The following is a 15,155-nucleotide window of genomic DNA, read 5'->3' as shown; positions in this document are numbered from 1 at the left end:
CAGGTTTGTGCTCGGACTGTATTCACACAGAGACACGTGGCAGCTTACATTGGACAAAATGAGTAATAAAAATCGGCCTTAAATATGGAAAAACTGGGGCCCTGTATCCCACATTACCATTAACACTGGGACCAAGAGGGCCATCAGTCTGGGAAGGGCTGGGGCTGGGATGCAGGCACACAGCCTCAGCCTGCCCCCTTCTTTCTCTCTCTCTCTCTCACACACACACACAGGGAGGGGCAGATTATTGCTGGGCACATGTGTCTGTTTCGAGGGGAGTCTGGAATGTTTGAGGGTTGGTCAGTGTCACCCCCACCCCTTCCCTTCCTGTGGCCTGGGCTGTTCTGCAAGAGGTGACTCCAGGACAGGGCCCAGCACAAGGGACGAGGTGTCCCGGGAGCTGGAAGGCAGAGGCAGACCCGTCTGGGACAGCCTGGGCAGTGGACTGAGGGGTCCCAGGGGCAGCCCAGTCTCTGGTCACACTTTGGCACAGGCCTAGGGGACCCAGTGGTCCCAGATCCAGCTCTGACAGGCGCTGAGAAGGGACGGTATTGGGCCCCAGAGGTGGCGGCCTAAACCCAGGGTGGCAGCGGCAGGCACGAGTCTCACTCGGAGGTCGGCGGTGGCAAGCACAGTGCTGAGGGCCCAGGGGCCTGGCCTGGCCTGGCCCAACTTTGCCCATCCAAGCTGGGCCTGAGGTGCCTGGAGTGTGCGGCAGCAGCCCTTCTGCCGGCTCCAGGGTGAGTCTTAAGAATGCTCTGGTTGCTATATACATTCATACAAAGACATAAATACAGAAAGCCCCGAGCTCCACAGACAAGAGCTGAAGGGACGCACCTTTGTCCCAGGGGACAGCCCAGGCCTTGACCACTCAGCCAGACCAGGGGCTCCGGGGCAGAGGGCACTGGGGACAGCTCCGACTTTGTCTCCCAGGCCATGACTTGAGTGGACAATGGGGAAGACCACTGTGCAAAACTGTAAACAGCGTTCGCAGTAGCTGCTACCGCCAACCGCCCGGGGGGGCCTCAGGCTGGGGGCTAGAGGCGGGTGGGGAGCTCGAGGCGGGCGGGAAGCTCTTCCTCACTGTCGCTGCAGTTTCCACAGCAGTCCTGCAGGGCAGGGGAGACACGGAGGGAGAGAGGCAGAGCGCGCGCAGTTAGCCACCAGGGCCTTTACCTGGCCCGGCCCTGCCAGGGCCAACCAGGAGCTGACCAGGGCTGTGCTCCATGGAGGGGGTTCCCCACGAGGGGCCCAGAGCAGCAGCTCAGGCTGGACACGTGTGGACACCAGTGCAGAGGCTGCTGGCAATAGGCTGAAGTTAAGAGGGACCAGGTGGATCCCAGGCTCTGCCAGGGCCCTCTATCTGGGGCTGGTGGATGCAGGGCACGGGGAGACAACACGGCTAAGCAAGGCTTGCTGCTTGCAGGTGCCAGGTGCAGGGCACGACAGGGGAGGGGGAAGTGGGAGGGGAAGGGTGGGTAGGGAGCGGGCACCAGACTTCTTTCGCCCACATGTCGCCTCTGCCATGGAAGGGCTGTCTGTGGCTCCCCGGGGCCGGGCAGCAAGGCCAACCCACGGGAAGCCCACACTGCTCACCTCTGGAAAGAGAAAAGAGGCCATGAGCCCAGCCAGGGGTGGGGGACAGGCGGGAATGAGGCCAGAGACCCTGGGCACCGCTGACACGACCGGAGGTTGCCCACTCCCCCACATACGGGCACCAGCTCTGCCTCCCACCCGCCGTCCCCAGGAGCTGGGCTGGGGGCCAAGGTAGGACACTGCTGGGGATTACCTGGCGACTGAAGAGTCTCTGCAGCAGTCCCTTTTTGGGGGGTGCTGGCGGCTGGCCCTTCCAGTCTAGGTCTGGGGGAACCGAGCCATCCAGCCCGAAGACGTTCAGCTCCTGGAAGCACTCGGTCTCCACCATCTGCCACAGAACAGGCAGCTGTGAGCGCTGACCCAGAGGTCACCCCCCACCCGAGACCACCCCCCACCAGCCGGGCAGGTCCCCACCTCATTCTGCCAGGGGATGGGCACACTGCCCGTGGCAAATTTCTGGTAGAAGTCCTGGTCAGTGGGCTCTAGCTCCACACCCTTAACTGTGGAGAACTGTTCAATGTCCAGAACATCTTTGCAGTAAATGGCCTGGGGCTGGGGGAACAGAGGCAGTGGTCAGACAGGAAGACCCCACAGGAGACCAACTCAGCCCTGAGCTGGGGCTGGGTGTGCCCTGACCCTTGCAGCTTCCTGGTGCCCCAGTGTTCACAGCAGCACTGTTCACAATAGATAACATATGGACACAGTCTAAATGTCTGTCTGATAGATGTCTGTCTGATAAATGTCTGATAAAGAAGATGTGGTATGTTTGGGTGTGTGTATATATATAATGGAATATTACTCAGCTATAAAAAAGAATGAAATAATGCCATTTGCAGCAACATTGATGGACCTACAGATCATCATACTAAGTGAAGTAAGTCATACAAAGATAAATATAGTGACATCACATGTGGAATCTAGAAAAATAGATTCAAATGAACTTATTTACAAAACAGACATCGAAAACAAACTTACAGTTACCAAAGAGGAAGGGGAGAGGACAAATAAGGAGTTTGGGATTAGCAGATACACATGACTATATATTACATAAATAAACAACACAGTCACACTATACAGTGTGAGGAGCTATATTCAATACCTTGTAATAAACTACAATGGAAAGAATCTGAAAGAAGTATGTATACACATGGACATAAACACGTACATATATCTTATCTGAATCACCTTGCTGTCTAGCAGAAACTAACACACAATACTGTAAATCAACTTTACTTCAAAAACAAAAGTGCCCCATGCACTTCCTGAGCATGACAGTCCCTCCTGAGGCCCAAGTTTCCCTCTAAACTGGGGATGATTACCCCTCTCTGCTCACGGACTGATGAGGCTGCATAGCTGACCCGTGACAGTCCATCAGTCCCCACAGTGCCATATGGAATCAATAATAGGGAGCCCCCCCCGCCCCCCGCCTGTACACAGCTGTCTGGGGGTAACTGGTAAGGGGAGAGCAGGCTGAATCTCAGCTGGCCCCTTCAGCTGGATACCCCATGCAGGGCTTGGAGCTGATGGGTCCCTCTGTCCTGGGATGTCCAATGGCATACTCCATCTCCTTCTGCTTCACAGCCAACAGTCCCTGTGCCCCCAGCCCCCCGCCAGGAGCCCACCTCATTCCAGAAAGCCACTTCTTTTTTCATCTTTACGTTGTTGTTTTCTAAATCCTACTGTTAAGGATGTCAAAACATCATCATGTAAAATCATACAGCTGCTTTTCAGAAAAGTCAGCAGTTCTCCCAAGGTTAAACATGTTACCATATGAGCCAGCATTCAACTCTTAGGTATATGTCCCAGAGAAATGAAAACATATGTCCCCACAAAAACTTGTATGTGAATGTTCAAAACAGCATTATTCATCATAGCCCCATAATGAAAAACAACCCTAATGTCCATCGATGGATGAATAAACAGAAGGTGCAATATTCATAGAATGGAATATTATTCAGTCATAAAAAAGGAATGCAGGACCAGGAAGAACTACAACACGGGTGAACCTGGAAAACATTATGCAAACTGCAAGAAGCCAGTCACAAAGCACCACATATTATATAATCCCGTCAACATGAAATGTCCAGAACAGGCAAATATAGAGAGACATAAAGTAGATTAGTGGCTGCTAAGGGGAAGGGGAATGAGGAGTGACTGCTAATGAGTAGGGTGTATTTGGAGGGGAGGGGTGATGAAAATGTTCTAAGATTGATTTTGGTGATGGTTGCATCTTTATGCTAAAAGTCATTTAATTATATGCTTAAAAGAAGTGAGTTGTATGGTATATGAACTCAATAAAGCTGTTAAAAACTGTATCACCATCAAGAACACTTTGCTTCTAAAAAAGTTAAACTCCAGGGCACTGATTTTCAAGATTAACTGAGATGATGTGCAGGGAACCTGGAGTAAAGTTGAGTGGGACAGCCAGCTCTAAGGCAGGCTGCAGAAGTCAGGCTTGCAGTTCAACTGCCCATGGCAAGGCCAACACCTCGGGGCGCTGGTGAGCCCCACCTATAAGATGCAGTCCTCTGGAGGCAGGGGCCTCCCACTCCCACTTCCCAGCTCTATGGCCCCACCACCCGTCCCCACCCCTCAACACTCCTGCTCCACATTCCCTCTTTCCCTGTCCACACCCACTCCAGCCACACTGGCCTCCACTGCTGCTCCACCTCTCAAGGTTGGTCCCTGGACTAGGACCTCAATGCCTGGCTGCTCCTTCCTGGAATGGTCATGCCCCAAATCCTGGCACAGTTCTCTCCTACACATATTTTAGGTTTCTACTGATACTTATCCATCAGCTACTCAGAGGCCATCCTGTCCAAAAATACTCCCACCCCTCCACCACTTCTTTTTCACTTACTGGTTTATTTTTCTGTCTTTCCACTAGACCATGAAGGTAGGACTGTGTCCTACTGACCCTATGAATTCTGAGATCTGGCACATACTGGCACTCAGATATTTTGTTGAATGTGTAAACAATCACATGCATGATTGACAGCCACCAATCTGGCCTGCCCATCATCACCCTCCTTCTTCCCCTGTGTTCCTGGTGAACTGTCAATCACAGGACTCAGTCCTCTTACACATGACGTGAGGGCAAGCACATGACTTAATCTTGGCCAATCAGAACCTTCCCTATGACTTTATACTGAGAAGCTTGAATTCAGTGGGAGAACAGTCAACAGGTGACAAGCAGTGGCAAGAGGTGGAGTCCTGGCAACACAGTGTGAAACACTGATGCTGGTCCTACTCTGGGACTTCCTGGCCAAATGAACCAAAAAGCTCCATGCTGGGCCTAAGTTTGAGTTGGACTTTTCCCACTGAGAATCTGATGACTCCAGGATGTTTCTGCCAGCAGATGCTTGATCCACTGAGAAGCTCAGTAAATGAATGACACTATGCAGAGGGCAGTGTTCTGCTCACAGATGGGAGGTCAGCATTGCCAGGTGTAGGGGGAAGTGGATGTTTTGCCAGTCCAGTGGCCTTTCTCCCTGCTGGCAAGGAATCTTGGTTTCCCTTTGGGAAACCAATCTTCCCCACTTGAGTGGCTCGGGTGGGCACGTGGTCCTGATGTGGCTGCTGAGGGGCCTCCGAATAATCAGGCAATGAGCAAAGAGGCACTCTTTGTCTACCAGGGTGGCTGAGTTATTAGGATGAAGGCCTGATACCCAGGGGACAGCTGCCCAAGTGAGAAGCCTGCACACAGCCAGTAGTGGGGAAGAGCAGGAATACAGAATCCCTACAGCACTGCTGGAGCCCCGGATCCAGTGTGCCAAAAGCCAGGCCTATTCTGGGGCCTTTCATTTTTAGGAGCCTGGTGAATTATTTGGTTGGTTAACCCACTTGAGTTTTCTAATGCTTGCACCGAGAAGGTCCCAATCAATGCTCCAAGAGCCCCCAGCTCTGCTTGGGCTTGGCCCTGCCTTCAGCAGGAGTGGGTGGCACTCACATCAGGCTTGAAGGGTGGTTCCAGCATGCCAGCTCCCAGCCGCTTGAAGTTCAGCTTCTTGAAGAGGGGGTGCTCCTTCACTTCTTGGGCGCCGCCCCCACCACACCCCAGGCGTTCAGAGGGGTCCTTGCAAAGGAGCTGCAGCAGGGCAGGAGCGGTTAGGGCATCCTTGGGAGAGGTACCCCCAGCCCCAGCCCCAGCCCCGGCTGGTTGGGCCTCCTTCTGGCGGCCATACCTGGGAGCAGAGTGAGCGGGCCTGTGGGGAGAAGTGCTCAGAGTACTCCTCGGGCACCTCCTTTACCAGCCGCTCCACTTCCTCCCGCTTGATCTTCTTTTTCCTCTGCTGGAAGGGCGACTGGCCTGCGATCATCTCATACAGGAGGCAGCCGAGTGCCCACCAGTCCGGGCTAAAGGTGTACCGTTCGTTCTTTACCACCTCTGGGGCTGGGAGGGACAGCAGGAATTAAGGCTGGGCGGGAGGCAGAATTAAGCCCTGGGGCCCTGGGAATGCCCAGCTCGCACGTCAAGCCCAGGGATCAGTTCAAACACCCACTGGCACCAACCAGCCAGGCAGGAACCATCAGCAGCCTGGTGGGGACTGCGGGGAGTAGGGCAGCACACAGCCACCAGGGGCAGCTGGTATGGTCTTGCAGGGTGGGGTGGGGGTGGGGGGTCAGGTCTTCTGAGCTTTCAAGAGAAGTCAGAAATCATGTTTTTAACGTGAAGCCATCTGGGTTACCAAATGCTGGTGACCACGTCAGTTGTTTGAAAAACAATTTGATTTAAACACAGATGGAGGCCAAATGAGACCCAGTGTGGCTACCAGTTTGCAACCTCTAGCTTCAATGTCAAAGAGAGGAAAGGAGATGGCAACTCATTTGCTGGGTGTCTACTGCCTGCTAGAGCGGGCAGGTGGGGGGTACCTCTACTGCCTCTTCATCTTCAGGGCAGTCCTGGGAGCAGGCTGCAGTCAGGGAAAGTGAGGCCGAGAGAAGCAGAGTGTGGCCCTTGGACACATAAGGAGACGGTGGAGTGCGTAGCTGGAGCTCTGTCTACTGTGTCAAGTGCTCTCAAGGGGAATTCAGGGCCTCATCATGGCCCCTACCATAGATGGGCACTCCCTCTCCTATCACGGGCAGGTTGGGGCAGTGGAGGACCAGGGCTATGGAAAACCGGTGTGAGGCCCTTGTCTTTCCCTGGTAGCCACCTTCAGGCCCAGTCGGTAGGAGGGGCTCAATGACTATGCAAGTGCGTGAACGCTGTGGATTCACAGTGTTTGGGGCCCTGGCTGAGTCTTGGTCTCCTCATCTATAAAAGAGGAACATCAGCTCTTTCTGTTCCGTGAGGTACAGGAGATTTCCCAACAGAAGTGGTGGGACAGGACACATGACAACAAGAGGACCCAGGAGGCTGGCGGGTCAGGGGGAAGGCAGACTCACCCATGTAGCCCACGGTGCCCACACGGCCTTTGATCGTCTGGCCTTCGGGTACGTGCACAGCCAGCCCCAGGTCAGAGATGCGGATGTGACCTGAATGTGGGTGGAGAAGCAGGGAGGCCCATTAGGCAGATGGGCACACCTCTCCCATCCTTCCCCCGCCCCTAGGGGCCCCTCACCCACCATGGTCATCTAGGAGGATGTTCTCTGGCTTTAGGTCCCTGTAAGGAGAGAACGGCAGGGTCAGACGCTGCTCAGCGGGCCGGCCAGCCAACGGGGCCACCCCCTGCTGCTGTGCTTAGTCGCCTGGTCATGTCTGACTCTTTGCGACCCCATGGACTGTAGCCCGCCAGGCTCCTCTGTCCATGGGATTCTCTAGGCAGGAATACTGGAGTGGGTTGCCATGCCCTCCTCCAGGGGATCTTCTCAACCCAGGGATCGAACCCAGGTCTCCCACATTGCAGGAGGATTCTTTACCAGATGAGCTATCTGGGAAGCCTGAAATCATTACTAGTAATAGTACTAGGCAGAGCTCCCCACTACCATGTTGTGTGTACTTTCCAGCATTATCTCATTCATTCTCTACAAGCTGCGGGGCTTGTAGGAATTAGGATCTTTGCCTCCCAGAAAAAAAAAAATGTTGTGAGCAGGGAGTTGACTGGCCAAGGCCACATAGGGATTCACACATGGGTTAACCAGACCCCAGAGCCTGGGTTCTGAGCCATGCTGAGCCTAGTAGCCTAGTGAGCGTGGGTGAGTGCAGAGCCCAAGCTAAGGTCCGACAGACTTGTGCCCGCAACAGCGGTGCCAGCACCCCAACATCCCCCTGTAGCCTCTACCCCAGCCTAGCTGCGGCCCCTGGCCGGGAGGGCCATGCCCCTGCACCTGTACACAATACGTTCCCGGTGCAGGTCCTCCAGGCCACAGCAGATCTCTGCCGCATAGAAGACAGCCCGAGCCTCAGGGAAGCCAGCCTGGCCCATGTGGTAGATGTGGAACTTGAGGTCACCTCCATTCATCAGCGTCAGCACCAGGCAGAGTGCGTCCTTGGTCTCATAGGCATAGGCCAAGCTCACCTGTGACCAAGGGGACACGACCCCTGAAGCAGAGGTTGTGGGATGCCTGGTGGCGGGGCTAGCGCCAGCCACCCAAAAACTATTCTTAGTGCCACTCCCTGGGGCCATCCTGCTTCCCAGGCTGGGTGTCAACATCCCAAACCCGCCCCTCCCAGGCATCTCTGAGGGCAGGAGAGGTAGCGGTGCCTGGAGGGGACGGGTCAGGGAGGGAAGAGGTCTCAGTCCAGTGAGTGGGGAGGGCCAGTGTGGCCGCGGGGGAAAGGAGGGATCTCCTGTCTGTACTTACTACAAACCTACTGTTCACTTTCTCCAGGATCTGCTTCTCATTGAGTGCCATGGCTTCCCCTTTCCGCTTCTTGATCCGCTTCTTCTCCAGCTTCTTGCAGGCGTACATCTTGCCTGTGGCCCGCACCTGGCAGGCGCATACCTGTAGCCAGGATAGATGGGGCAAATGGGGACCAGCTGTGGCCTTCCTGGGGGTTACAGGCTCAGAGAGGGTAAAGGGATGGTCAGGGTCCCCTCTACCCCACCCCTGCACTCTGCTGGGCTCTGGCCTGGCCACTCACCTCCCCAAAGCCGCCTTTGCCCAGGACTCGGTACTGCCTGAAGGTGTTTTTGGTCACTGGCTGCCTGTGGACAAGGGGTTGGGAAGCAAACACTAGCTGAGCAGGGGCCTGAGACCCATGAGAACCCCTTCAACCCGGCCCACCTGGGGCCAGCCTTCAAGGAGCTCACCTTTCCAGCCACTTCCACTGCAGAAAACGGTTGAAGTAGATGCTGTCGAGGTAGTCGGCAAAAGGGGCCACGCTCAGGTACTCGTGGGTCAACCTGTCGAGAAGGCCCAGCCTCTGGTCAGCACCTGACACCCCCCCATCCTCCCCTCGATGGCCCAGGCCCCCTGTTATGTGTATGCTCAGCCTAAAAGGCAGAATCCTTGGCCAACCCTCCTGCTAGCCCACCTGTGGGGGAGACGGATATCCGATGCTAAAGCCCAGGATGCCACAGAGAGGGGAGGCAACCTGATCAGGGTCACAGAGCAGGGGCAAGGCTGGGATGAGACACTGAGTTTGCTCGCCACCTGCTGCACTGTTTATAGCCCTCTGGGTCTGCAGAAACCCCCTCCTCAGGACACAGTTCTCAGCCTGAGGGCAGGGAGAGGCTTACCGAGTCAGCTCCTGGAAGAGGTCTTTGCAGGGTCCCTCCTCCAGCCGCTGGGCACAGTTTGTCACCAGTTGCCGGGGGACCTCAGGGATGAGGTCGGGACCCTGGGGACAGGCCACAGACAGGTCAATGCAGGGACCTGCCCACTGCCAGGGCAGAGATCTCGGGCTTGTGCTGGGTGGCCAGGGGTGCACAGCCTGCTTAGTGGCTGAATTCTGCAGCTCTCCTTGAGGCATGGTGAAGCAGAGCTGCTGGGCTCCCTGCCCACGGTGCCGCCTGGTGAGCCTGGAGTAGCTCCAGGGGCACTCTCTGCACAGGCAGTGGTCATTCCTCTCACCATCACTGAGCTCTGTCCACGACCCTCATCCCTGCACCAGTGCTAACTCACCGTGTGGCTCAGAAAATTCTGCATGAGCCGCAGCCCACACGCCTTCCTCTTCTCATCAGGGGTCACTTCATACTCGGCCTGCGGGGGTGGTGGGGGGAGGCAGAGAAGGCTTGGGGTTTGGATGGAGTAACAGGTGTGAGGAGACGGGACACACATGTGGCCCGGGACCTCTGCCCACCCTCGGTGTGGGGCTGGGCCGCACTCACCACCCCGTCCAGGAAGGCAGTGCAGCGAGTCAGCTCAGGCCTCGTGGCGCAGAACTCTCGGAACAGAAGGCGCCCAATGGGCTGCCGCTCACACAGGCTGTGGTAGTCACGCCCTGCAGGCAGAGGTGGGAGCTGCTGGATTCCTGGATTTGGAGCCTGCCGGCCAGGCACTCCTGTCCGCACCGCCAGGCCCGGAGCCCCCGCCAACAGCTTCCAGCCCTGCAGTATGGCAGCCACTGTCTCCTTTAGAACCCTCGCCACAGCACTGACGCAACACCACTGTTACTGCCATCGGGAGGCTGAGTAATTAGCCCAAGGTCACACAAGCAGGAGTGTGGCTCCAGAGCTGGGGTCCTCACTTCCGGCTGCTGACTTCCGGTTCACACTACTTGTACATACGTCATGGTTGGGGCTGGGTGTGGTCTGTGTGGTTCCGGCCCGGCTCTGGCCCAGCCCACACCTGCTGCCTGCCTGGCGAAAGTGTGGGAGGAAGCTGTGGCTTCCGGCAAGTTCGAGGCTAGGCCTCCTTCCCAGCAGTGGAAGCAGCCATGGTGTACTCCTGGCTCACGTGCAGGCCGTCAGAGGGGGCTTGGGCCCTGCTGGTCAAAGCTCTGTTGGGCACCCCCAGGGCCAGGCTGGGTAGGGCTGCGCACAGGCCTGGGTTCCACCACCCCACCGCCCCAGACTGTCAGTGTGTGAGCTGACTCCAGCCCCCTCTGCACATTCTGCTCTGTCCTCCGAGCCCTGCTCAGCCGAGGCCTGGTCCTCCCTTCTGCAGCTTCCCTCAGACCGCCCCCAAATCTGACTTGGGGCTTCTCCCCCCACCTACCCCCACCGCCCACTGCTGTCCTGTGTGCTGTCTGCCCTCCACCCAGCCTGGACCCAGGAACTGAAACTCAGCTGGGTGGTGCAGCCTCCATCTCTCTGCTCCCCGAAACCCCAACAACCTTCTGCCCAGAGGCAAGGTCTCAGGGGAGGCTCCCCTGGCACACCAGGACTCTCTTGCCTCTGTACCCCACCCCACCCCACGGTCTCAACCAAGGCCTCACCGAGGCTGAGCCGCAGCTCTTCGCACTGGCTGATATGGGGAAACTGTAGCATCTGCCGCCATTTCTTGCTTTTGCCTTTACGATTCCCGCCGCCACCTGTGGAAGCAAACAGGCACTAGTTCTTGAGTCCTGCCATTGCCGGCCTCCCTGCAACCCTCAGCGTGGTGCAGAGGCTTTCAGGGTCCAGCCTAGGCCCAGTCCACTCTGAGAGGCCCCGTGGGCCTTCCTTCTGCCTGCAGGATGCTCTTGCTGGGTTTCAGGACACACATGGGCCCCAGGCCCTCCTGCTAGGGGCTCCTAGGCTGGAAGAGCCAAGAAGGGTGGAACAACCAAGAAGGGCATGAGGCCAGGCCACGGCGGGGGTGCGGGTGGGAGGTGGGGTTTCCAGTTAGCTTCAGCAAGCCTCAGCTGCTTCCAAGCAGGTAGGAGTTTCCCTCCCAAATGAAGAGAAGGACACAATAGTGGGGGGAACTGTGTTAAGTCCAGGCCCAGAAGCGAGACGTCCTGGGACATGCCTGAGAGATGGCAGAGGGCAGCTGAGCCACGAGGGAGGCTCCAGGCCCCTATGATGGGACCCTGCATCAGAGGCAAAAGAGGTGGTGGCAGGAGGCCTGGCACTCAGAATTCTTACTCCTACTTTCCTGGTCCTGACACCCACCTCATTCTACCTAGCTGATCCCTCATCTGCAGCCGCTGGGCAGCAGCTCAAATGCCTACAGAATCAGACAGGTGCGGTAAATAGGGACCAGATCGGAGACAACAGTGAGTGGTGGGGAGTGTGGGAACCGGCCCCTCAAACGGAGACAGCTGCAGTACAACTGCAGCTGACTGCTTGATCCTGACTAGGCAGGAATGCCAGCTCAGTGCGGCCAGCTCTTCAGACTTTTCAAAGTCAGCCGAGAATCTGGACTGTTACACGAAATACCGGTTCCTGTATTATTAAAAAAAAAAAAAAAAAAAAACCACTGCAGCCAAATACATAAAACATGTTAGAAAGCTAGACAGGTGTGGCCTGTGGGTCCTGAGGTTGAACATGGTGGAAGGGGCCTGAGTCTTGGCATCTTACAGATTTGGGTTTGAATCGGCCCTTTACACTTCAGACTGTAACTTGCTCTCTTGTGTTAGTCGCTCAGTCGTGTCCAACTCTTTGTGACCCCTTGATCTGTCCATGGAATTCTCTAGGCAAGAATACTGGAGTGGGTTGCTATTCCCTTCTCCAGGAGATCTTCCCAACCCAGGAATCAAACCTAGGTCTCCTGCATTGCAGGCAGATTCTTTACCAGCTGAGCTGCCAGGGAAGCCCCTAACTTGCTCTCTAGGAACCTCAGTTTCTCCATGTGGACTTCAGGTCCTCCAGAAGTATTGTGAGGATGACTAACAGAGTCTGTGTCCAGTACTCAGTAGAGGTGTGGCAAGGGGTGGGTCCCAGCTCCAACAAGTCAGTGGCAATCTCCGGCCATCACTTTCCCTCACCTGGCCTCAGTTTCCCCCATGGCTTATGCAGCTTTGTTTCTGTCTAGCCTGGTTGAAGGCAGGTAGAAGGGGCCGCCTTCCAGGGAGGGGGCAAGGCTGGGTCCTCTAGTGGGCTGCCTGACCTAAGCTGCCTAGAGGAGGAAGTGTTGCAGGGTACCCCATTGGGAAACCTGGTAGCAGCCCTCCCGCAGCCTGAACCCAGCACACCCCATAGTCATTGCTCCACTGTGAGTGAGCAACAGACCCCCACCGTCAACCTAGGGCAAGGCCTCCCCAGAAGGGGAACTCCTCCCCCACCCCCGCAAGTCCCTCACCCAACCCTCCATCCGCCTGCTACCCCCACCAGTTACTTCCTCCTCCCCCTCCTCTCAGCCACATCAAGGCAGCGGCAAAGAGTCACATGCAAATATCCTGTCCTGGAACTGCCACCAGAGTCAGCGGGGCTCCTCCCACCCCCACCCCAGCCTGGACCCTTTCCCATGTCTCTGGGGGTCTGGGGAAGCGAGGAGGATTAAGTGAGGGTTCACACCCCCCAATGCTGTCCCACTTCATTCTCACAGCAACTCTGACAGACCTGGCTCAATTTTATGAGAAAGCTGAAGCCCTGAAATGGGGAATCAATTTGTCCAAGATTACAAAGCCTGGAGGTCCCAGAGTCAGGATTCGAACCCAGCTCTCTAGGACCCCAGGTCAAGCTCTTTTCCAAACCCAAACAAGCCCGGCATCTATCAGGTGTCAACTGAATACATGCAATTCCAAATCACTCAGGGCCTCAGATCACTTGGGAAACTGGCAAAAACCTAGGGCCAAACTGTCAATCAGTTCATGAAGGGATTCCAATGCACTCAGTCTATAGACCAGGGTTCAGAACTCAGTGACAACTGGGATTTCCTTTAGTTTTCAATGTCCCATCCTCAACCATGCCACAAAAAGAGTTACTGAAGTTCAGAGAGAGAAGACTTGTCTAGAGTCATCAAGGTGGGAGGGACAGGGCCAGGTTGGAGTAAGGATTCTCCAGTGAAGGAACTGGTCCTAGTCTGGTCATAACTTCCTATGCCTCGCCAATGGCCTAAGGAAGCCTGTCAGAAGGTGCCTATATCCTCTGGCCAGGCAAGGCAGTGTTCTCAGCAGGCCTGAGGCCTGAACTGGCTACAGCCCTATGGAGGGAGGCCTGGCCAGGCTCTCCCCTCCCCTCCTCCCTGGCTGGCTGGATGACGAGGCAGAACAGAATCGGCAGATGCCCCCAGAGGCTGGGAGGAAGGCCTAGCCCCAGGACTCAATAAGGGACAGGAGATAAAGAAGGCTCTGGGCACCGAGGACCCAGCCTGCCATGCCTATTTCCAGGCAGCACCTCCCCGGGGTCAACATGCATAGGGCAGGCAGGGGGCACCAGATGCTGAGCCAGAAAGCATCTGTTTCCTACAGGCTGCACCGGGGACATGCTGTGTCCTAGGCCTGAGTCAACCCATCTTGCTGGGTCCTGGGGGCCAGTTCCTGATCTGAGCCTCAGTTTCCCACTTGTAAAAGAGGTCAGGGAGGCAATGCAGATGGCTCTACCTGCCTGAAAGCCCAGCAAAGAGTCCTGACCTCCCTGCCCTAGCGTTTCAAAGAGAAATGTCTTCTTCTTTACTGGTCCCCAGCACCCTGGACAGGACAGGGTACAGAGTAGGTGTTTGGTGATTATGTTACTGAGGTGAACAATGGCAGGTGAGGGGTAGACAGGGTCTGGTCCTTATGCATCCCCAGGGCCCTCATAGAGCAGGTGTCTGGTAACATAGGCACTCAGTAACACCAGGTTCACTAGACAGGCTCCCTCTGCCAGGCCTTGCACTTAGCAGTCCTACCAGCCTGGCATGCTCCCTTCCTTCAAAACTCAGCTTCCAGTTATTTCTGTGCCATCTGCCCCACTAGTCCTGACAGCAGAAACTGTTACCCATTCCCCTCTGTCCCCAGTGTCCTGAAGTTCCAAGCAAGTGGCAGTCATGCAGGTAGCATAAATGACCAGCAGTTTCCCAGCCTCAGGTGGGCTCTGCTACGGCAGAGCCTCGGTTAATTCATTCTCCAAACCTTTTACCCTGCACCAACTTTGCGCCGGCCAAGGCTGGGCGCAACCCAGGCTGAATCTGGGCCCGGGCACGTGGGGTAGGCTGGCTGCCCCTTCCCCTTCCCGAGGCATCTTCTTAACCTCTCACCTGGGAGAGGCCTCAGAGAGGCTCTCCCCGGGCTGAGGTCCCACCCTTCCCTCTTCCTTCCTGTCTCCTTCTCATACCCTCTCACCACCACCACCACCCTACTCGCCGCGAGGGCGGCGGCCTGACCCCCGCCCCTTCCTGGGCTCCGGCTCCCGGAGGGCAGGTGCGGAGGAAAAGGACCACAAGCCGGAAGCGCTCGTGTCCGCGAGAGGTGCGGGGCATGGAGCTAGCTGCCCTAGGGGATCAGGCGGCTGAGACACCCCGCCGAGCTCGGAGGCCGCGCGCCCGCTTTCTCTGCACCCGACAGCCTCACCTTCCCGGGCCTTGAGTAGCACCGTGTTCGCTACGATGTTCTCGAGCTCCATGGGCTGCGGCGCCGCCGGGCCCGCCGGGCCGCGCCGCCGGCTAGGACTGCGCGAGGGGGCCGGGGCCGGATGGCGATCGGCGCGGCTCGGATCGGCTCGCAGTGACCGCACCGCGGCCTCCGGGGCCTCCCGGGCCGCCGCCGCCGCCCGCCGCTCACTCTCCGCCCCCTCCCGGGGGCCACCCGGGCTCCGGCACTCCCCGCCCCGGCCCGCCTTCTGTTTACTTTACTTGGCCAATAACTAGGCGAGCGCTCCCCGCGCCGT

General features: G+C 56.8%; 1 protein-coding gene across 3 annotated transcripts; it reads right to left on the bottom strand.

The window, feature by feature from the left end:
* On the bottom strand, positions 1-15,074 carry GRK6 (G protein-coupled receptor kinase 6). 3 transcript variants are annotated; one of them, XM_043912391.1, is made up of 16 exons: positions 14,840-15,074; positions 10,862-10,957; positions 9,813-9,925; positions 9,607-9,684; positions 9,222-9,322; positions 8,793-8,885; positions 8,624-8,687; positions 8,344-8,484; positions 7,867-8,057; positions 7,165-7,202; positions 6,985-7,074; positions 5,781-5,989; positions 5,546-5,683; positions 2,011-2,148; positions 1,790-1,924; positions 1-1,109 (listed from the first exon to the last, which is right to left on the bottom strand). In XM_043912391.1, exons 1-16 carry the CDS (start codon positions 14,889-14,891, stop codon positions 1,038-1,040), a joined length of 1,749 nt encoding a protein of 582 aa, XP_043768326.1. In that variant the 5' UTR covers positions 14,892-15,074; the 3' UTR covers positions 1-1,037. The 3 variants fall into 3 exon arrangements, with proteins under 3 accessions (XP_043768326.1, XP_043768328.1, XP_043768327.1); XM_043912392.1 differs by lacking the exon at positions 1-1,109 and adding an exon at positions 1,118-1,598; XM_043912393.1 differs by lacking the exon at positions 14,840-15,074 and having other exon boundaries at positions 1-1,111; positions 9,813-10,031.
* Between the last annotated feature and the right edge of the window lie 81 nt (positions 15,075-15,155).

The sequence above is a fragment of the Cervus elaphus genome, chromosome 9 (assembly GCF_910594005.1).
Source record: "Cervus elaphus chromosome 9, mCerEla1.1, whole genome shotgun sequence".
Taxonomy (NCBI): domain Eukaryota; kingdom Metazoa; phylum Chordata; class Mammalia; order Artiodactyla; family Cervidae; genus Cervus; species Cervus elaphus.
Note: the sequence above shows the minus strand (reverse complement) of the source record. Positions and strands in the feature narration are given on the sequence as shown.

Excerpts from the sequence above, each read along its gene's own strand:
- GRK6 (XM_043912391.1), bottom strand. The coding sequence starts at position 14,891 with ATGGAGCTCGAGAACATCGTAGCGAACACGGTGCTACTCAAGGCCCGG. Across the intron at positions 7,075-7,164 it reads CATCCTCCTAGATGACCATG|GTCACATCCGCATCTCTGAC; the intron begins GTGGGTGAGGGG and ends ACCCACATTCAG. Across the intron at positions 1,925-2,010 it reads CCATCCCCTGGCAGAATGAG|ATGGTGGAGACCGAGTGCTT; the intron begins GTGGGGACCTGC and ends GTTCTGTGGCAG.